This window comes from Pavona decussata, unplaced genomic scaffold, assembly GCF_977016875.1.
Source record: "Pavona decussata unplaced genomic scaffold, jaPavDecu1.1 SCAFFOLD_249, whole genome shotgun sequence".
NCBI lineage: Eukaryota > Metazoa > Cnidaria > Anthozoa > Scleractinia > Agariciidae > Pavona > Pavona decussata.
In genome coordinates this window covers 80,909-103,093 of record NW_028145653.1, presented here as the reverse complement: position 1 = coordinate 103,093, position 22,185 = coordinate 80,909, and the positions used below count along the sequence as shown (strand labels likewise).

Here is a 22,185-nt window from a genome sequence, read left to right as displayed (position 1 = left end):
CGTTTCATGTTAAAAAAAAAATGTTTGTTGAGTTTCACTTGTCATTTTCTCTCCAAAAAAATCTTTTTCTTTTTTGCCTCACTAAAATGCTAAAAAATGCCAGGATAATGTGCAAAAGCCTAGAAGACTGGCATTGAGAGTCTTTTTAAAATGTAGGTGATAAAATCAAATCAAAGTCTGATCTTGCATGATATAAACGTTACAATACAGATCGAAAAAAAATACCAAAGAAGACATATAACTAAACCGGAAGCACTAGTTGCTCTCAGCTTCACCGGAAGTGTAATCGCGCAAAGATTCATGGGAGGCTTGTCCGCCATGTTTTCAAGTCGAAAGTGATGGAAGACAGTCGATATTTCTGAGACGAACTTGCCATCAATTGTCCTAATATCAAGGGTACGGCTTCACGCTACAACATGTAAACACACCGAAGCACCACGATTCGGTTGGGGGGTTTTGATTCGGGCGAAAAATGAAGAAGTTTTTTTCCTCGGGTGGAGGCAATGACCAAAGTAGTTTTGTGGGAAAGACATTTGTTGTTGGGCGATGCCAATGTGTGGTGGAAGAGGTTATTGCTGAAGGTAAGAATAGATTTTCCTTGTTTCTTTTATTCCGGTTTCGTTGAATTTTAGTTTGCGAGGGATATGGCCAGCGATGTAAATTCGTTGCTAGGTTTGAGTCACTCGTTGAAGAATTTTTTAGTATGACACCAAGTCTATAATAAGCTGAAGTCAAAGTTAGGCAATAAAATTACATCTAATTGAAACCTCAGATTTCCGTGCACTAAACATCTAATTTTATCTTTTTCGTATCTGGGATTAAGATTGTACAACAAGCAAGAAAATCAGTCAGATCAGAACTAAAACATGTTGAAATGTTTAACTTTATAAATTCCCCTGACAAAAACAAAATACAGATGTGCTCCTTACGTCATTCACAAATAAGCTAAATGAGTAATTTACTGTATCTATTTTCATTCATGTTAGCGTCAGTAGATGCAAATTGTTAATTCATGATCCTCATTGTTTAAACTTTTGATTTTGTGTCCACAGAAAGTTCTAACATTATTAACTGCATTTTATTGTTATACATGTGCTGATAAAGCAAACTGATGATTGCGTGAGTGAAAGTTTCTATGCAGTATATTTCTTCGAAGGACTCTCATGGGCATGAAATTGGTGTAATTTGGTACAAAATGCCATATCTCTGTAGAGGCCCAGTGTCAAAATACTGTCAAATAATATGCCCTTCCAATTAAATCAGCACCATTTGACATCCATTTTAGTTTCATGTTCCAAATTTTAGTATTTCATTGTTCCCACCATCTAGGATCCTCAGTTTAATTGTCCGTTTTGTTATATCCTTGATTGATAGTGTACTCTCTTTTACGTCAATGCACAGGTGGATTCTCACTGGTGTTTTTGGTCAGAGTACCCAATGGAAAGCGACATGCTCTCAAGCGGATATCAGTTAACAACATGCATGATTTGCAAATCTGCAAGCAAGAAATTGACATAATGGTTGGTCAAATATTTCTGTAACTCTTTGAATCCTGATGTCAACTTCTAAACTGATTTCTCCTCACTGTTCCTAGCCTCCCTCGCAGATTCTCTTTTGGCTCATCATGCAATATTTACTCCCCACTCATTGTGGAGGGAAGATAATTTACATGACGAACCAAAAGATCATCTTCAAGGGAGGCTACACTGTTCTTCAAAGTCATGCAAAAGTATTTTGTCAATTATGTCAGTTTTACAAGGCAAGAAAGAACATGTTTGTTTTTATTCCTGGTTGTAAAGATCAAAAATACTAGTACCTGGGGTATATGATTGGACAAGAATAAACCGGACTAGGCCCTTTTGAGAACAAATTTATTTCTAGAGGCAAGGGACAGGTTACTGCCTATCTGTAAAAATTTAAGATTATTAATAGAACACCAGTTAGCTGTCTGCAGAAATTAGTTACTGCTGGAGAGTTGACACATTTTTTATACTTGGATGAATACTTTGCCTAATAAGCTCGTCTTCACTTCTCATTTGATCTTCTTCGCACGTGTTTACTCTCTCTTGGTCTAGTTGAGCTTGCATATTGTTTAGTCTCCATAGGTTTGCTTCTTCTTTGCTTTCGAGTGCTGATATCCATTCCAAGATTTTGAGGACAACCGGGTCGCCATCTTGGTCGCTTGTAGAACTACCTTCCCTCGCTCTCTTTCCTTTGTTTTTACTTGGAGTTTTTGGCATCTTTTTACTTTTTTGTACGTTCTGATGAAGTATTGAGGCCAGAGAGTTGAAGAGAGATTTTTTGGGTGTGTTTTTTACAAATTCTTGTCGGAGTGCCAAAACACACATCTACCATCTAGCGCCTCATCACCAGCCTCCATTATTAATAGGACACCAGTTTGCTGTCTGAAGAAATTAGATACTGCTGAAGAGTTGACACTCTTTTGATCCTTGGATGAAACCAGTCCTTTAACATACTCCAAGGGATGTTGCACTTGTTATTGTACTGAACCAGAGACATGCATGGAGCCTTAAGTAGATTCAGTGCTTATGCCTTGTTTCCTGTTTCTACAGAAACTTTTGTCTGGTCACAAGAATGCCATCAAATACCTTGGCTGTACCATTAATCAGACCAGTCCTGGGATTTATGAAGCACTCATTCTTATGGAATACTGCAGAGGTATGTTTGAATGTTTTCTTTTCCATTCACACTTTGAGGAAAATTCATCTTTCTTTTCTTGCCTTTCCTCTCCCTTTTTTCCTTCCTTCGCTCTTGCACAGGGGACCCATTGCAAGACTTACTTTTCCTATAAATTTGTAATTATCACTCTTCATTGTCTACAGAGGGCCATGTTGTTCAGCTGATGAATGAGCACATCAATTCAGGTTTTAGTGAATCTTTAGTTCTGAAGATTTTCACAGACACCTGTGAAGCAGTAGCCAAACTGCATCATGCAGAACCTCCTGTCATTCACAGAGATCTTAAGGTATGGATGCTAATTATTTATAATGAAAAGAAAGTTGCTTTTTGCCATTACTATATAAAGCCTACCTCTCTAAAAAGGACACCTCTATAATGCGGACACTTATCCCTGCCCCCTTCATGTCTGTAATAAAGAGGTTCGACTGTGAGTTACTTTTACATGTACACCACAAATTAATTGTTAATTCTCATGTTCTGTATCAGAAGTCAATAAAGGCCCTAAATCTCTGAAGAAGAATAAAGCCTGGTAGCTGGTAATGCATAAGTGCTCACTGGTGAAACCATCATCTAAATTTCAGGTTGAGAATATTTTAAGAAGTGATCGTGGAGATTTTGTACTGTGTGACTATGGCAGTGCAACAAGAAGACTAGTCAACCCACAGGTAAGCTGGAAAGGTTAATGCTTATACCAGAAGTTTTGCTATAAAAGAGCAAGCCCCTCAGCATCTTCATTTCACACCTTTGTGGGCGTGTGATGCAAATTTAGACACTGTTAAGTCATGGCAAGTTGTTGACTCAAGTATCGTCTTAAAAAATATGCCTCAAATTTTATAATATCACCACAGCAACAAAAGATATCAAGTTCTAATTTGTTTAACGAGCGTTCTTCTGAAAACTAAGCCAATTTTATCTGTAAAAGCTGAAGAAAAAGGCACATGTTGCTTGTCAGTTGTTTACACTCTGATGGTTGATTGACAACTGAAGGTGAGAATGGCCTGGCCAGGCCCCTTTTATACCGGAACTTCCTTTTTCACATCAAGCTAGCAAGGCCAGTAATTTACTTTTATTACTGTTTATGTGACCATTTTGCCTTCTTTAACAGGAAGAAGGTGTTACTAAAGTGGAAGAAGAAATACAGAAGTAAGTTATACAATATTCCTTTTGACAGGGAAATCAAGTTTCTGTGTTAATTTTATAACATTTGTTTTAACCTGGATGCCCCAGACAGTGACACCATGGAAACATTTTTATAGTCATGGCTTCAAATCAAGAAACCCATTCCATTTGTAACTACTCACTCATTTGAATTACATCTCTGGTTATTTATTGTTTTAGGTACACAACATTATCATATCGAGCACCAGAAATGGTTGATTTATACAGTGGCAAAGTAATATCCACCAAAGCTGACATCTGGGTAAGTAGATCCTTTTGCTCTGACGTCTTCAGCATATGAACATGTGACCAAGTGGTTCACAGTACATAATTCCCTAACTGTTGTGTAAGCATTGTTGTGAATTTGTGCTTGATTAGAAGGCAGACTAGTCCCAGGTGGATTACAAATTGTACTTTCCTTCAGGGACGCAGCAGATGCTTTCCAATCTGTGGGCTATTTTTCTGGTAACTGGCAGGCAGCTACTATAGGTCAAACAAACTATAGGTTGCTTGTTTGTTTGTTATTCAAAGAAAGTCAGGTCTGTAGTTGGGTCTTCTTTCAATCTTCAAGCTATTGCCACATCCCTGACTTTATGACTCAATCAGAGACAAAGATGTGGGAGCAAGGCAGAGAAGAGGCCAGGTTTGTAAAAGAAAGAAGAGAACTAACGTTGATTTAGTTATTTTATATTAATTTTTCAGGCTCTTGGATGTATTCTGTACAAGCTGTGTTTCTTCACTCTACCATTTGGTGAAAGTCCACTCGCCATACAGAGTGGTCAGTTCACCTTCCCTGAAAACTCACGTCATTCACCTACGCTTCACAAACTTATCAGTAAGTTGAATATTGATACCTGATAACTGATACCTGTAGTTTAACAACTCCAAGAAACTGTACCCAAAGTTATAAACTTTTTGAGAGGACTGTTTCTTAAAGGAGTGCACCTTATATTAGCTGTTGTCTTGAAGTATTTGTTTGAATATGTTTGAACAAAAATATTTAATAATCCGGTAGTCTTTCAACTATTCGGGCTGCTTACTGTAGGATTTATAGTCTCTTGTTATTAACCTTCATTAAAGTTCTTAAGAATGTTTTCTATAGCATTCTTGTTTATTTTCAGGCTACATTCTCAATCCAGACCCAAACAACAGACCAGACATTTTCCAGGTCTCCTACGCAGCATTTAAACTGAGAGGTCTTGACTGTCCTGTTCCCAATGTAAATGTATGTTGCAATTTCCTTGTAATAAACCTTTTTATTTTTTTCTCTGTTTTTCGTTCTAGAGCCTCTCATATCAATTTCATTTCATATGTGATAAAACATCCATCTCTAATGTTTTTGTTTATTCTGCATCAGAATGCAAAGATACCAGACAGTCTTCCTGAGGTATCTTCTGAGGGTCAACAGAAAACGGAAAATGCTGGTCGTGCTGTGGCCAAAACAAAGTAAGGATGGCTCAATAAAATGTTGTACGGGTTGTTATTGACCAGGCATGAGGCCAATATCGTAACATTTTGGCCAAGTTCTTTCTGGGATGTTTTAGACAAACAAACAAGTTCCCTGCTAGCAGAGGCCTCTTTTCCGTTGTATTCGCTGAACTGACAGGCGCGAGGAAAAGAGACCTTTGCCCTGGGTTGAAATGGACTTTGATTCAACCACCGTCCATAGTCGTCGGCAATGCTTACAAAAAGCATGCTCCCTGTATTATTTGCTGACTGTGACTTGAGCCCACTGTCTCTAGGGCATTCGTTTACATTTACTCTGTTGTCATTTAGTGAGCCTGCTTAGTAACATGGCATCACGTGACGGTTTCGTTGCTAGGTAACCATGGCGCATGCTGAACACTTTTTGTTTCGACCCAGGGCAAAGGTCTCTATTCCTCGTGCCCATCAGTTCAGCGAATACAACGGAAAAGAGGCCTCTGCTAGCAGGGAAACATACAAGCAAAGAAAGAACACCATGATTGAACAAACTACAGCTCAGTAGAGAATGTATATGGCCGAGCTGTCAAGACAACATTAAACTCATCGATGAGATGAGCTTGGGAGCTGGTGCCTTAAAGGTAGAGGGGCCTATAGTGTGAAAGGGTAGCATTGCCTTGGGGGTAACCATGGCAACCAAGCGAGCGCCAACCACCCGGCACCGTCACACTGAACGCATTCAGTGGAGTACTTACCACAACCCATACCTATCTATCCAGGGGTGGGAGGAGTGGGAGCAAAAAGCAGCAGATATCACAGGCCATGAATAGCAATGATCTGCAAAGATCAGCTAAGCAAAGCAAAGCTGAGCTGAGATATGCAATCACATATAAGCCCCTGCAGACTCAGGGGCCACCCCACACAAGCTTGCCTGCCTGAGGCTCAACCGCTGACCTGCTAGCATTGTCTCGAGGTTAACCTTGCCTAAATTATAATTTATCCACATGAAGTGAAATAAATGAATAAATGTGTTCAGATTTGAAATCTTGCAGCTGCAATGTTGTTTTGTTTAAAGCTAATGATGCATGTTATGAATGTAGTGTGTGTTATAGTTTATTGCCCTTTTGGATGACACATTGTGACTGGTGTTTATAAGTTACAGGCTTTAACTGGCATATAACATGTTCGAGAGGCATTGACTCTTTTGAGTCCAGTATCAACATCCGTATTCTATAATCTATAATATTATAATATTATTCCTTGTAATGCTAGTTAGGAGAATTTTTTTGAACATCTAGACATGTTTGGTGATAATTTCCGTCATTCTCATGACCTGTTTGTTTGGCTAAGTGGTGATCTTGTAAGGAGAAATTAGATGCTGATCACTATTGGGGCTTAAAGGGTTTAACAAGTATTTGTGCTTTATTTCAGGCGGCCTGAGGGTCCAGTCACTACATCTCTTGCTCCTCGTCAGCGTCCACGGGCAGGGCAGGGTGCACAGCAGTTGGCTACTCCCCAGGCCTCAGCGCACTTAAGCCATATTGCAAGCCCCCAGCAAAGCCGTAAGCAGTACACACAAGCTCAGAGAGGGACCCTGGATGTTCAAAGTGCACATGGCCTGAGTCACATGGCAAGTCCCAGACAAAACAGAAGGAACATTCCACCACAACAAGCAAGGGGACTGGAGCATTATGCACCTCATCATCAAGCCCATAACAATTTAGGGCAACAGAACTCCAGAGGTGCTTCCAATAGTCCGGATTTGATGGATGTTGGCCAGGTTTCAGGAGGGTTCCGCCCAGTACAGCAGGGGCAGCCATACCCTTATCAGCAGCAGATGACAAGAGAACGGTATCTCCAACAACAATATCTACAGCAGCAACAGCAGCAGCAGCAGCTAGCGCAACAGCAGTACCTACAGCAACAGCAGCAGATGATGTTGCGGCAGCAACAGCAGCGTCTACTGCAGCAGCAACTTTATCAACAGCAGCAACAACAACAACAGCAACAGCAACAGCTCCTTCAGCAACAACAGCAAATGGCTCAGCAACAGTTAAACTATCCGAGAGATGTTCCGGGACAACAGTATGCACCTGTAGCGCAGCCACAACACATCCAGCAGCAGCAGCAGCCAAAGGTGGCCCCTCAAATGTTTCAAGACAGCGAGCAGTGTCCGCTGAATCCATTTTATGATTATCAACAGTACTCGACCTGTAGTGACCCTCCCTACCAAGAGCACCGTTCAAACCAGCCGCAGGTGGCGATACAACATTCTCAGGATGCAGGGCAAGTCCCTCAACAAACAAAACCCGAAAATGCTGACAGTAGATTGTTACGACCTCGCTACATGTCACACAATCGTTCCAGATCTGATCCCAACTTTGCTGTTGTCAGTGAAAGAGTCAACCAAACACAAATGGCGGCGTTCACTCCTCTGCAGAACCCCAGGAGTTCTAATCACTGCCACTATCGAAGTCCCAGTGATCCTTCTCTTAACGTGACAAAAGAAGCCGAGTCTGAAATGCCGTTAGTTGACATTGACTCAGGCAGTGAGCCTACAGCACACTGGAACCCTTTTAGTCCATACTATGAGTCAAATGAGCTGAACTTTATAGCCAACCCGAACGATGTAACTGATGACGACTTTGCTTCACTTCGTGAGAGTAAAGTGAAATTGCCACATGGTGGCTCTAATGTTGGCTATCATCAGGTCAGTGTTGAGCATCATCAGCCCAATGTTAATCATTATCAGCCCAATACAGGCAAACCGCCGACATCTGAATTTAATCAGGGAGCCACTACTGATATGTTTGGATCAACCACATTTGACAGCCAAGTGTCGGAGTATCAACAAGGTTTGACAAATAGCTCTGAAAACTTAGATCTTTTAGTTGCTCCTGGCCAGTTTAGAGACGATAACAGTGTTGATCCACAACATCAAGTCTTGCAGGATGGAAACAATCCTTTTCTCCAAGGTTACCGTTCTTCCGAGGTTGAGAAACATTTGAATTTCGCAGATCAGGCATCAAGTGATAGTGAAGCAGAGGGAAGTGACTTGCCAGAGTACCCTGGTTTTGTGCCACCCCTCTCCCCTGGCTTGTCGGATCCGTTTGGCGCAGCACCATTTATCGTGCCGAAATCTAAACAAGTCCCACCAGCTTCAAAGGATGTGTTCGGGGCTGCTCCATTCAGTGCCCCGCCGCCATCTCAATCGAAAGCCGCCGAACCCCAGTTGAATGATGTCCAACGTTCTGAACAACTACCTGGTTCGTTTGCTCTTTCAAGTTCTTTTCCAAATGCACCAGCGGGTTCTGCTGTAGGGAATGCCAGTGCGTTACCTTCAACGCCGTTTCATGAGGTTGAAGAAGACTTTGGAAACTCGACTCCGTTTGTTGGGAACGCTGAGCAACAAGATCCTTCAGGCTTAGTAAATCCCGCAGCTCAATTTTTAGACAGCACGGAAGATCCATTTGGTGGTGTGTCGTTTAATGCCAACCCTGCTATTAAAAGGAGAAATGCAAAGAAGCAACTTGCAGAGAGGAAAGAACCTCCAGTGGCCGCTCCTAGGGGTGATAATCAAGGCCCTCGCCCTAGACCCCGGCGACTATTGCCCCAGACGCCCACTAAAGCCCCTGGTGTGCCTCAAGCTGGTCAGCGGATTGTTAGTGTACAGGCTAGGGTCCAGGGCGTTAGAGTCATCCCCGGTTCAACACAAGTGCCTGGGAATACCGAACCAAAGACGGCTGGAAATAAATCAGCGTTCGCGACCACGTGACTTTCAATGGCAGAACATGAAACTCATTCCTTGAGCCCAGGTATTTTTGGCCAGCGTGATCAACCTTGGTTTTGTCAAAAAGTGCTGCGTTCTACGCCAATGAAATTGCCAGAGATTTACCTTGCTGCATTGTTAAAAGTGCCTTACTGTGATTTTGTGATCAACCGCAATGTTTGTCAGATGACCACATAAGAGATAAAATCCTTAACGAGCCTGTTGTTTCGGAAACTAATGAACGCTAATTCAGATTCAAGATTTATCTTTCTGGTTTTTTAAAAAAAACGCTTTTACCACTAATGTAAAATTGTAGTTTGAGAGTAAATAACGAACGAAAAACTTTTGGCACAGGTATTCAACGAGAAGTTGATTTCTTTATTAACAAAAACCAACAAATTCTTTATTAGTAAAAATGTCCTTTCAGCCTCTGATCCAGGCTGTCAAATTCTGGATTAAAATTGATAGTTTGCGCATAAAGGCTTAAACTGGAACAAGAATGCTTCATTCTATCGTATCACTGCTTGTTTATTGTTCCCGCTTATGTGCGCATATTGTCAGTTCCGCTCTAATCTGAAGGCTATAGTGGGAGCAGGAATTCCTTCAGAAGCTTTCTTGTAACAAACGGTGTTTTCGTGCCACGATTCTAGCGTAAGCTGTTATTGTTTGTGCTTGGTGTACAGTGGGATCCCATTGATATGACCGCCTTTGAAATCATGCCATGTTTACCGACTTCAAAAAAGGGCGGGTAAAATCACGAAAAGTCCTTCATCAACTTGTTTCAACAATTTGTAAGAGAAATGTGCGCAAGATCTCAAGTTTTTCTGACTACAGAATATCTGATACTTTAATCACGTGCTTTTATGAGACCTTGTGTGGCATTTGGCACAAAGGAGATAGGTAACCACGAGTTGGACCTATTACCACGGTGGTCTTCACTGAACGTGGTAATGATTTATTCAGGTTTCATCTAGCTTGAAATCTTCCTTTTTTTCGTTATTTGTGGTGTCACGCACTGCCTCTATCGGGAATCATTGTGTGACTTCATAAGCATTGCGTGACATATACCCTTGGGGTGGCTTTCAGGTCTTTAATATCACAGTAGACAAGCTCTGTGCTGGTAACAGTATGTCTGCACCGGTAAACTGCAAGGTGGAATAACTCGCTTAGTTGCATTTGAATGGTTAAACTTTAGGATTTGTTTTGAACCACCTTGCCAACGTAATAAACCTGCTCAGTAGCTTTCATTTGAATGATCAAAAGTAGGATTTCATCCACAAACTCAAAAAGTTCTAACTAGTTGTTAGCTGATTCCGGGTTTCACTTGCCACGAAGCAGTACACATTTTCTTGAATGTGAACGCAATATTTGACAGGTTCTCTTACAATTATAACTTGAAAAAAAAAATGCAACAAATGAGCGTCCACAGAAAAGAGCGGTTTTTTTTTTAATAAAATTGCCACCTTAGGATTCCATCCGTTCACTGAAAACGTAGAACCAACTTGTACAGCATAATACTGAAACAATACCACAGGAAATACTTATTGCTCAGTAGCTTTAATTTGAACTGTAACAAACTGGGAAGGGGTGGGGAAAGGTTTAGGTGCGGAATGAAAAGTGCTGAACCTTTAGGTAGAGTTGTTCAGTTGTAAATAATATTAAATTCAGTCTTCTTTGAACTTTAAGATTGAAATATAGTTTTCGACATGGTGCTAAGTATTCTTTGATTGCCACAAGTTTCTTTTGTGAACGTTCTGACAATTCGTAACAACCCGTTAAATTATGATAAGATCTCCCTCTGGTTGTAATTATAAAGTCAGTTCCTTGTGTTGTAATAATTTTTCAGTTGAATGTTAAAAATCGTTTTGTAGTGAGATTATGTTCTTTTTAATCTTTGACATTTCGCAAATGAATTGCAGTAAAGCTGCCTAATATATTAAAATAAAGTGAGACATATTTTCGTCCGATTTGGAGGTCGTTTCTTAAGACGGGACCAATTGGGATAACTGGGTAAAACTCTTCGTAAGTGTGAATCATTACCGATGAATATGCAGTCAAACCCTTCTTTTTAACCCCCTCCTACCCCTCCAGACAAACACGGCAAATTTAATTGGTCCAGGGAAACCAACAGACTTGGTTCGCACCTAGTAACGATTAAAAATTACAAACTTAAGGTTCTTGTGGGAATGCATAGCTCAAAGAGCAACGCACATAATCACATGAAAACCGACCGCGATATTTTTATAATCAGAAGACACCTATTGTCGACTTTGTCTCCAAAATGAACAAACATGATATAGGGCGCAGTGTTTGTTAGCAAAACCAGCTCGCAATACGTTTTCAGTCAATGAATCCATGAAAAACGCAAGTGACAAATTGTTTGACGTTTAAGTCAGTAGCATTGTGAAAACATTTATAAAAAAAATACAAGATCCCTTATCTCTCTGCCGTATGTTAAAGGTAAAAGTCCTTAAGCCTGGAGCCTATCCTTATAAGACATCTCTCCGATTTTGGATATTAGAATCCAGCGAGTAGCTCGTCGCTGGGCTCTCTCTAGGATGGTTTTCAGTTTAACACTAGCTGGAGACCACACCTCTGTCACGTGGCCCAGCTGCGACTTGACTAGAGGCAGGTATAACGTCCACCTAACTTTAATGGTCGTTAGGTAAGAGGACATATTATCTTAAGTATCCTTTATTAGGTTTGCCAAATAATAAGGCCAGCTAATACAGTTTCAATTAAAACTATGACCAAACCTTCTTATCATGTTAGGACTACTGCGACTATTTACCAAGATACCAATGATCATATTTACCGAAACTTCTCAATCGGCAGTGTTGGCCCAATAGTACTCAAATTCCGCGCCTGTATCGGGCCAGTATTGCTCATTAGTCGGTTCTTTTTCTAAGGTTTCACGGACATCTTTAGAATTTGTGTTTCTTTTTCTTCGCCCAAAAATTAACTTTGCGTCGCTTTATTAATTCTTTACCGTAGCTCACTCGGTTGAAAAAAGCATGGCTATTCAAACAAGATATATGTAAACTCAAATAGTTAAGATATATCACACAGGTTAATTCGCGATGAATTCTGCCACTGACTGCAAAAAACATTAAACTTGTTTCGTGGCCTCTTTACTGTAAAATACTTATGAATTTCCAAGCAGACAAGACAGACTGTACTGGATTGTTAACATAACCTTGAGCTTACTTTAAAACAAATTGCGGGGAACGACATTACTACTGACAGTATTTCATGTTATCAGTTTTTGTTCGTCTGATAAAACACTTCCACCTCGTGTGGTGTAAATTGGGTGACTCCAGCGAGCAGTGTTGTGGTGCCGCTTGCACCGTATCTATACCCTGCCACCTGGACATAAGTGTGCCCCACGTTTTTAGCGTAAGAGTTGGTGTTGGAACCTGCACTGTTGGCGATATAGATATCATGGCCGCCACCAAATGTCGGACCATAGCCGTTGTGGTCATATATGGCATGTTCCAGAGATTTGACGTGAAGCTTGAACGGTTCCAGGCCATCTCGGTTTTTGAAGGAGAATATGAAACTGTGTGCTGATTTTCTGTAGGAACCAGAAGACTCTGAAATATAATATTCAGTTTGTAATTAGGGAAAGTTAACCTCGACGAGATCAAATGATGCGACCTGCTGTTGAAGAAGACCTACTCGTAGCAGGGAAAGAAAGGAAAGAACAGTGAGAGTCCACAAAATCTTGGTGCAGAACCCCTCAGATGACCTTCGGAATTTTTTGGTCGGGGTGTGTTATCCGGTTACACAAACTCTCTCAGGACATCAGTCCTATGTCCGACCAAAACCAAATTTTTTGGGGGGATTTATGTTCTTATTACTATGTTTCGTTTACATTTATTTTGTTGGAATTGTTAGTGTGGAATTTGATGTATCGTTTTATTGCCATTGTCATTTAGTCCAGCGCCTTTTGAACAATAATAACAACAACAACAACGATGATGATGATGATGATGATGACGATGATGATGATGGTAAGCAAAATCTCATCTCACATCTTTTTGAGCTACATATACTTATACAGCTCATTTCTATAAATGCGAATATTTGTATATTAAAATATCCCCTGGTCAATAAAACGGCAAAATGAAATGCAGCTATTCGATCAGATGTAACGGAGACAAATCTTCATAGTTGATATACGTGAGCTACTCTACTTACTCCAGCTCAGGTCGGTATATCCTCCAAAGATGTACTCTCCTACTCTAACAAACGTCACTGTGGGTCCCATGTTATTACACCGTGAGTGGAATGTACCGGAGCTCCATCCGTGATCTGTAGCTCGATAGCACAGCTTCCATTTAGCCGGCACTGTAGATACAGGCTCTAGCCAGGCTTTCAGTAGTTCCCAGTATCTGGTCTTCTTTTTAAGGACTTCTGAGGTCTCGAACTCGGGTCCTTCAGAACAAAGAGAGTTTATATAGTGAAAACAAAAGTAAGGAGAATGAAAGAAATGAAAAGAAAGTCATAGGATAATGTACACTTTGAATTGAATATTGGTAATTATCAAAACTGGATTATTGTATAATACAATTCCAGGGATTTGATTGGCTTAGCGGCCATGGTATATGAGCCATGATGCCATGCCTGAGAAAAAGAGAGCATTAAATTGTCTTTTGGTTGTTCCTGCAAAGCGAAATCAGCAAGATCTAGCAATATTTCTTGATTGCTTTTAACAAAACAATTATTGACTATCTATCAGCCCAAAATGCCCATTCAAATCCCACGAGGAACACTTCGTTATAATCTTTGATAATTATTACTTCAAATCACTTCTTATTTTTTTGAAACGTTTGCAACGCTTGTGACTGCAGCGCTATACAGCCCGGGATACAGTCAGTGGTTTGTATCGCAAGTGCTTAGCTGCCGCGTCTGTTTTTCTTTGGCGAGCTACCCGCCAGTTTGTTTGTGTTCACATGTAGTTCAATATCTTTGCAGTAATCGCAGTAATCGTAGTTCATCGGATGTTTGCTGTCCTTTCAAACGGCCTAAACGATTGTTATCTCGGGAATCAGGATTGTAACGGCATGTGCTGTAACCTGACCTGGGAATAAACGAGTTTTGGCCTCTACTTTATTTGTTCGAAACTCCTCCCGTCATGTGCGACGGGAGGCCAGCTACAACGCTAGTCCTAGGTTTTATTCTTGATTAATGTCTGCTTACCTTCACACATAGGCTCTTCCATAGTCCAGTTACCAGTTTCGTTACATACTCTGACCTCAGGTCCTCGAAGCCAATAGCCTTTGTTGCATTTGTAAGTAATACTTTTCCCATCCCAGAATTCATTTCCTATCACGTAACCATTCTTCAGCGGAGTCGGCTCATCGCACAACTGGTGGCCTACAGGAACAGCAAACAAAAAACAATTAATAATAACAAACTGAAATAAAAAAAAACAGATACTGTACGTGTATCGTCAAGAGAGGGGATTGTTTTATGGGAAAGGTAGGCACAACCTTGTTGTCTCTTTGCGTGCTCATGGAAAACGTGATTTTCTTTTGCTTTGTTTTTCTTTTTGTTGTTGTTGTGCTCAAAAGAAATATATATTTTAGACCTTACCTTCAATGACGAAGGAAAAAATTTTAAAAAAAACCTTTATCTTTACTTCCGCATATGGCTGTTTACAAAGCGATATTGTACAAAGTTCGATTCTTCCTTAAACGAAGGACCAAGAATTGGTTGAAGTTAAATGTTATTTTCTCACATGTTGGGATTATCTCGCTCCAGCTTCCATTTTCCAGGCAGAGTCTATTTGTAGGCCCTTCCAAGTGGTATCCTGTGTCACAAGCGAATGTCACCATCTGTCCTGCCCAGTAGTTCTCTCCAATCTTATAACCGTGCACAGGCACGCCAGGGTCTCCGCACCCAACGAGTTCTGATAATACAAAAATGAGATTTTGTAGTTGAGAAGTCAAGCAGAGGAAGAAGAGTCATACAACGCCTTTTGAAAAACATTTCAAGGTACAGTCTCTTCACTCAAAATTTTGTCCGCTTTTCCTTTTGTTATTAAATTTTGAACTTTTTCATTCAATTGAAAAGTGCCAAAAATTTAATTTTGTTGTCTAAAACCCTGACTTTAAAATGAATCAGCTTTTGCTTTTGTACCTACATTAATAAAAAATGCGATACAAAGAATTCGTTAGCCAGTGATCAGTATAAAGACGGAGAGTCTAAGAATTAAGAGAAGAAGGTCTACCATGATTAACTGTCTACGTTAATATCACTAGTTCGCCCTTGCCGTCTCAAGAAAACGTTATTTACACAGCGAAAGAAACTTTCTTCCCAGACAATTAACAAGGACTTATTTATTTTTTACCTGCGGTGGTTGTGACCTCTGCCGTGCCATTGTCGTAATTTTTAAAGAAACACTTGTACACGCCTTGATCATCAGGGCCAAACCTTGGAATAACAAGCTGTCCTTTCACTTCCTCGTCTGTCCTTGTTGTTGTGTTGGTAGATATTACGACTCCATCCTTACTCCACTCCAGACTTGGGACAGGCGACCCCCTTGCAGCACACTGTAAAGTGACATTATCATAGGCCCTTCTGACTGTGATGAAGGGAGACGGTGCGATGGTCACAACAGGTGGCACTAGATGTGAAGGGAAAACAATGAATGATAAAAATAGTATCTCAGGTACCACGCAACTGTTGGTCTGTTGGACCCTGTTTTCAGAATGCAAATCTGATGCCAGTGGAGTGAAACTTAATGTCAGATGTCCACTGCATTCAAAAGCACTTCACTCAAAAGCTACGCACGAGTCAAGTTAGGCTAATTATGCCTCTTCCTTCGGCTTCTAATTTATTTGTCAAACTCCCATCTAATTTCCAAAACGTGATAATGACGCGCCCAAAATTGTTAAAGGTGAAAACGCACCAGCTCTTGGCGTCCGTTACATGTCCTCTAGTTCTGATTTGTTCATTGGCATGTAATTATCTTTGTGTTTAACTAAGGTACGGTCCAGTTAAATTGCTTTCATTTCGTTTATTTCTTTCAGGACACTCGCGATTGAACGACCCTCTAACGCGCTAAAATCGTGCTTTCGTGAGTAAGACAGTAAAATGCTAACTTAGTCCGCCCCATTTAAACTACTTCTTATAAGTTACTTACAAACTGGGTTCACCACAAGCACTATCAACGCATACACGTGACCAAGGTGATTATCTCCTCGACACATGATTGGTCCTCTATCTCTCCAGCGAATATCTTTGATGATGAGTTCTTTCCCAGCCCTCACATGGCGTTCAACAGGCAATGGGCGAAATGACCGAGTCCATTCTATCTTTGGCGGTGGATAGCCAAAGATCTTGCATGATAAAGTGGTGTCCCAAGTTTCGTAGGCCATGTGGTATACCACTGGTGACTCGACAAATCGAGGTGGGACTGCAAAACGTGTGCGATAAGTTAAAATAGGAACTTTATACTGGTAATTATCAGAAGGTTTTGGGAAGAAAGGAAAAGTGTATCTTGATCGGGGGGGGGGGGTACTCCCTTATGTGGGCTATATAGGTAGGTGCCGCGCCAAAGGGTATGGTTTTTCAGCCGCCTTGGTCATAAATAGGGTATCAGTTTTAGCCATTTTTCCGCCATTTTGGTAATAAATAGGGTATCGATTTTTTCACTCTAGTCTTGACTTTTTTTTTCTTTTTTGAAGAAGCTACTTCTTCATCATGGTGTTTACGTCAACTGTGCACCTGGTCATATGTGCCGCAACGGCTTGTCACGCACTCCGGTCACGCGCTGGGTTCCAGAGGTTTTTTAATTGAAGTTGACCAGACACTATCAGGTCATAAATACGGTATCAAATTTTTGGTCAGGTCATAAATAGGGTACGGAAAATCGCAGATTTTGGTCATAAATGGGGTAAGGGTTTTGGGAAGCGGGCCGCACACCCCTATCCACCCCCTCTGGATTGAGGACTTCCTGCACCCCAAAGACAAAATTAGTATTATAGGAGGGACCGAATTAGTCCTCCCAGCTGTTAAAATTGAAACAAAAGTTAAGAGCTTCGGAAGGCATTAGTTTACAGTGATGCTGTAAGTTGTTGTGTTTTTGTCATGAATGTTGAACAAGTTCCTATTCCTCTTTGTTACTCAGTAAAGCTGTAGCATACAACCGAGCGTCGATCAGGAGTTAGAGAACGGCAATAAGGGACGCTGGTCTGACATGGAATAGTCCGAGAGATTGGCGAAAAACTAACACGCCAATCGAACTTCGTAGCAATTAGAAATGCTGTCCTACAATTGTATACGGTATGGATTTAGAAGCTGATCGTATTCTCTGAAGGATAACATTTTCACTCTTTGCATTGCACCAAATTTCTAAAGAGAAAAATTATCGATCAACAAAGTTTAGATGAAAATGCAACCAAAGATGGATTTACTGCACTAGCAACTGCACTATGTAAACAGAAAGAAAAAGGAAGAAAAATGAAAGAACACAAACAAAACAAAACAACAACAGTACAAACAACAAAAAGATAAGGGCAGCGACAAGATAACAACCAATAGACATTAGAAACAGAGCTCCTTTTTAAATAGAAAGAGTCCTTTTCTTACTTACCTTGCACAACAATCTTGAAAGCCGCAGATTCGAAACCCAGGAAATTCCTTGCCTTACATGTATAGAGGCCTCGATCAGCGAACTGAATACTGGGAAATGTCAAGGTTCCCGTCACTGCATTGTATTTATCACTGTCAAGCTTTGCACCATTTTTGTACCACGTGATCTCCGGTTGAGGGAAGCCCGTTGCATAGCAGGGTAAAGAGACGTTGTTTCCTTCTACTGTTGTGAAGCTAGGAGGAGGTCTCTTCTTGAATTTGGGCAAATCTGTCAGTTAAATAGAAAATTGTGTTAACCATTAGAATTGCAGTCGAAAGTAATTCACGTTTGCTTTTGTTTCTTTGCTCTTTGATTGGTAGAAAAGACTCGCGCCATTTTCGCGACCAATGACAAGCAAATCAAAAACAATCATGACTTGCTCGCGCGCGTTTTCCTGCTATTGACGCTGGCTACATGTTTTGAGATTGGCAGAAAAATTCCCGCCATTTTCGTAACCAATGAGAAGCAAACCAAAAGCAATCATGACTTGCTTGCGCGTGTTTTTCTGCTATTGACGCTGGCTACATGTTTTGAGATTGGCAGAAAAATTCCCGCCATTTTCGTAACCAATGAGGAGCAAAAACAAAACCAAAACCAGTTGTGACTCGCTCGCACGCATTTTCCCGAGCTTGATTTTGGCTACATGAATCTTCTTCGAGTCCTGATTGGTTCATTGGTTTGTTTGCGTCTCTTTTGATTGGCAAGAGTAATTACTTTAGTTTTGGCTTTTCGACACTCAATTAAAAACCGCATTATTATCGTATCAGTATTATTATTAGTTGTAATCCATTAATTTAGGGGCTGTCAGTTTTTTCATTATAGCTTAGGTTCTGCTAAAGGGCAACTGTATTCAGTAGTGGAAATCTGACAATAAATTTGCCGCTTCTTCGAATCAGCCTTTTTTGTACAATCTTAGATGTTGTAGAGCAAATCGTCGATACCACTGGTCTGAAGAATGTCACTTTTGAGTTTTTCGGAAATATTTCCTTAAAGTATTACTCCCGTCAATCACGGAACACTTTGTCAAATAATACAAGCCAGTTTTACCTATATCCTCAAGCAGCTTTGAGATGTTTCCCGTAAAAGCTTTTCCGGGTCTTCCTCTGGGTCCCACGGGACCTCTCTGACCAGGCGGGCCTCTTTTTCCCGACTTTCCTATGTAACCTGGGCGACCGCGCCGTCCCCTGCGACCTTCTTTTCCCTGAGGGCCTCGCTCACCTGAAACACATTTATTTATCAGCAATATTCAGCATGGATTGGAACGTTTTCTGTGGTACTCTTTCCATGCAAGAACTTTGTACTAATTTTAAGTTGCAGTTTCCGTTCTTTCATGTTGGGAGATGATTCATTTTCAAAATATTCTCACCTCTCATACAAACGACGTCTTTTTCAGTGTCATTGCTGCCAGATTTCACAGTGACCTGTTAAAGAAAACAGGAAGAACCAAGCATAAGAAATCCTTTGTCATGAAACGCAGTTGGTCGAAAAAGCGGAAACAATGATTCTTTCGATTCTAGTATTAAAGTTAGCCAACAAATTTTAAATCACCCACCGCGAGAAATTGCTAGGCCAGTTAAAATGGGTGGCAAAAAACACTTATATAGCTTGCGACTTGGTTAAATCCTCATATTGTCGTTTCATTGTCTGCAATCTCAGTTAAGAGATCAGTCGCTGTGTTGTTATAACTTATACCCCAGAAAATGGTAAAACGAAGCCATATTGAACTGATGCGTCTCTCCTCGAAGGTAGCCACGCCAGATTTTACAAGGGAACGCCAAGCAGGACGGTCCTCGGCGGACTCCTCCCAGCTCAGTTCATAACGTTATCAATTATGTCACGCATCGTCTTGGGCGCAATTGAAAGGGTCAATCGTTCTCATAGGATATTATATACAGTTATGTTGACCAAAAGAGCGTGAAATAAACTCTTTAAGAACATTTTCTGTGGGCGCCTTTTTGTGGAAACTTGCTTCGAAAGCTGAATAACCCACCCAATGTGCACAAAAGAATAATCATGCCTCATTGTTCCATTTACTAATCATACTATACTCTTCAAGAATGCAAAGAAATGATATCACTGCCACAGCAGTCAAATGAGGTGAACGTCGGGTGCTAATTGCTGTGTAAACATGCCATTATTAAACTTGCAGTGCGTTGACGGTAGTCTAATCAGAATGCTTGAAACAAGCTGACAACACAGCAAACAACCAATATTTCGGAGGGTAAACAAAATACTAAAACAGCGGTGAATCCGGGAGGGGATTCTCTGATGGAAGGGGCAGGGATGCTCGTCAGAAATTTTGAATTAAATCCCTAAAGGAGACCAATCTGGGCATGGCCCAAACTTTTTTGACCACTTAAAAGAGACGATGAGAAGTCCAAAGACTACTGCAAAGCTGACACAACGAAATATATTTTAAAACCATATTTCGGCTGGCCAAACCAGCCTTCTTCAGGTTTAGATGTTAACAGAGACCATTTTAAAACACAGACAAATAAATACAGTACCTTTTCGCGGGCAACCATAAACGAGACCTACACGACTAAATATAATGGCGTTTTACCCAGAACACCCTAAGAGAGAGAAAAATCTGAAATTTACACCCCTAAGCGAGACGACGAGCATCCCCGCACCTTTCATATGAGAGTCCCCCTCCCCCGGGGATGAATCACGATATTTGACAGGCACCGTAGCGAGGCTTCTTGAATAACTGACGGGCAAAGCTAAAGGCGATAACGATCCTGCTACGATACATGTGCACAGTTGATTATTATTATTTTTTTTTTGTTTAATTCGACTTCCGATCAGTTACGGAACCAAACCTTGAGCTGTGTAATGTAGCTTTATAAAACTATAAGACTGTCGATGAAATCCTAATAAAGTATGACCTTATACATGAAAGATATTTCCGGTGGTGCTGTTTATTATGTTCCGCAAAGTGTCTCAGCCTTTTAAGCCTGTGGATAGAACATTCCAATGAAAGCTTCTGTAATGAGCAATATTTTCCTGTGCTGCTGTTCATAATACTGTATAACGTGGTTCTAAGTTATCAGTCTGTGGATCAAATCCTACCGTGTGACCATTCAAATAAATAGAACTTCGATATTTTGGAAAATAAAATTAAAGATATTTTAGCCTTGTTCAGACACGTTTGTCACTAACCTTAGCTGACGCTCCGAGGCCAAAGAGTTTAACACAGGCATTGTGGCAGCTGGCGCAGCTCTTAGGTTCTCCACGGTAATCAGAGGATCTTTTCTCTCGATGCGTTAAATCTTCACCATATTGTTCTCTGGTTTCAGTCTGTGGAGTCACCATCGACTTGACTTGAAGCTGAAAAAGCTGCTCTTCTAGAGCTCCCATCTTAAATACCACGAATCCAATGGTGCTAAGAGTCAATACGAAATTCACAGACACGGCGAAAGCCAAGAGAGTACTGTAACAAGATTTTCCTTGCTCCATCTTGGAACGTGTTGTGTTTTGTATAAGCTCAGAGATGTTAAATGATCCCAAGGAATGTTATACAGGAACAAACTTGTTTCACGCTAAAACGCGTCTCAGCTCAGCAAATGACCTTGGTATTTGACGGAAGTATTATAATAAAGCCTTCTCTGGGTCACGCATATATTTAGACGATTTTGTCACAAGAAAATGCGGAGATTAAGGCTCCTTAGCTAGTTATTAAGCTAAAAATTAAGCTTAAATTTTAACTTTGAAAACTATTGAATTGTAATCTAAGATTAAATACTTACAGCAAGCTAATGAACGCACTGCTAAGTTATGAATTTTTTTACAGTTATTTTCCCGGTTTCATGATGACAGAGCACTTGACTATGAGATTATTGCAATCTGTCTGTAAAGAAACTTATATTTATTGTCTTCTTTATTTCATCTACAAACTCAAAACGTCGAATGGTCTTATTCAACAGAAGAAGGTAATAAAATGGGATGAGTTGCATAAAATTTAACGTCGGGAGTAGCTGCTAACCCCAGACCTTCACCCCAGTCACATTCAGTATTTTAACGTCTGACTGCGATAGCATTTACGCCCGCTGTTTAGTTCTATGCAACTCGTCCATGGTGTCTTTTTAGTGTCTGCACAAAGTAATCAAGCCATAGCAAATAGTCAGGCTCCTGAGTCAGGTAGTGGAGCCGAGCAGTCAATTACACGGTGTATTCAGTACTGTTCAGTGAATTCTCACTACTTACAACGTCCCAGCATCTTCGAGGTTTCAGTGCGCGACCGACGCCAATAACGTTTTTTTTCTGGGGAAGGCGTGGCTTATTAGCATGGACTGATTTACGTGCGAATGAAAAAACCGTGACTTCTGAAAAGGGTGAATTTGGTCATAAGAGAGAGAAACAGTCCCTGTAGAGAATGGAATAGATTAGATACAAAAAGTAGACAGTGCAAGGCCAATGTAAGGGAGAAATAAAGCTATTTGAAATGCAAAATCATGGCGATCTTGATTGTTCGCCTAAATTTGTTTTCGTAAGG

The 22,185-nt window shown here is 40.6% G+C and overlaps 2 protein-coding genes across 2 annotated transcripts; one reads left to right on the top strand and one right to left on the bottom strand.

Moving 5' to 3' along the window:
- The first annotated feature begins 307 nt into the window (after positions 1–307).
- LOC146457023 (uncharacterized) lies at positions 308–11,016 on the top strand. The gene is made up of 11 exons (XM_085092435.1): positions 308–581; positions 1,402–1,520; positions 2,574–2,679; positions 2,844–2,986; positions 3,282–3,365; positions 3,806–3,843; positions 4,039–4,120; positions 4,561–4,693; positions 4,980–5,083; positions 5,216–5,304; positions 6,712–11,016. Exons 1-11 carry the CDS (start codon positions 473–475, stop codon positions 9,053–9,055), a joined length of 3,351 nt encoding a protein of 1,116 aa, XP_084948561.1. The 5' UTR covers positions 308–472; the 3' UTR covers positions 9,056–11,016.
- A 711-nt stretch (positions 11,017–11,727) lies between these two features.
- LOC146457022 (uncharacterized) lies at positions 11,728–21,417 on the bottom strand. The gene is made up of 10 exons (XM_085092437.1): positions 20,853–21,417; positions 19,057–19,111; positions 18,738–18,908; positions 17,652–17,918; positions 16,200–16,472; positions 15,405–15,680; positions 14,793–14,963; positions 14,252–14,428; positions 13,250–13,486; positions 11,728–12,642 (listed from the first exon to the last, which is right to left on the bottom strand). The coding sequence occupies exons 1-10, from the start codon at positions 21,147–21,149 to the stop codon at positions 12,308–12,310; spliced, it is 2,259 nt and encodes a 752-aa protein (XP_084948563.1). The 5' UTR covers positions 21,150–21,417; the 3' UTR covers positions 11,728–12,307.
- Positions 21,418–22,185: the final 768 nt, after the last annotated feature.

Coding starts and splice junctions, on each gene's coding strand:
- LOC146457023 (XM_085092435.1), top strand. CDS start 473: ATGAAGAAGTTTTTTTCCTCGGGTGGAGGCAATGACCAAAGTAGTTTT. Junction 582..1,401: donor GGAAGAGGTTATTGCTGAAG/GTAAGAATAGAT, acceptor GTCAATGCACAG/GTGGATTCTCACTGGTGTTT. Junction 3,366..3,805: donor GAAGACTAGTCAACCCACAG/GTAAGCTGGAAA, acceptor CTTCTTTAACAG/GAAGAAGGTGTTACTAAAGT.
- LOC146457022 (XM_085092437.1), bottom strand. CDS start 21,149: ATGGAGCAAGGAAAATCTTGTTACAGTACTCTCTTGGCTTTCGCCGTG. Junction 19,112..20,852: donor GCCTCGGAGCGTCAGCTAAG/GTTAGTGACAAA, acceptor TTTCTTTAACAG/GTCACTGTGAAATCTGGCAG. Junction 14,429..14,792: donor GAGCGAGATAATCCCAACAT/GTGAGAAAATAA, acceptor CTGTTCCTGTAG/GCCACCAGTTGTGCGATGAG.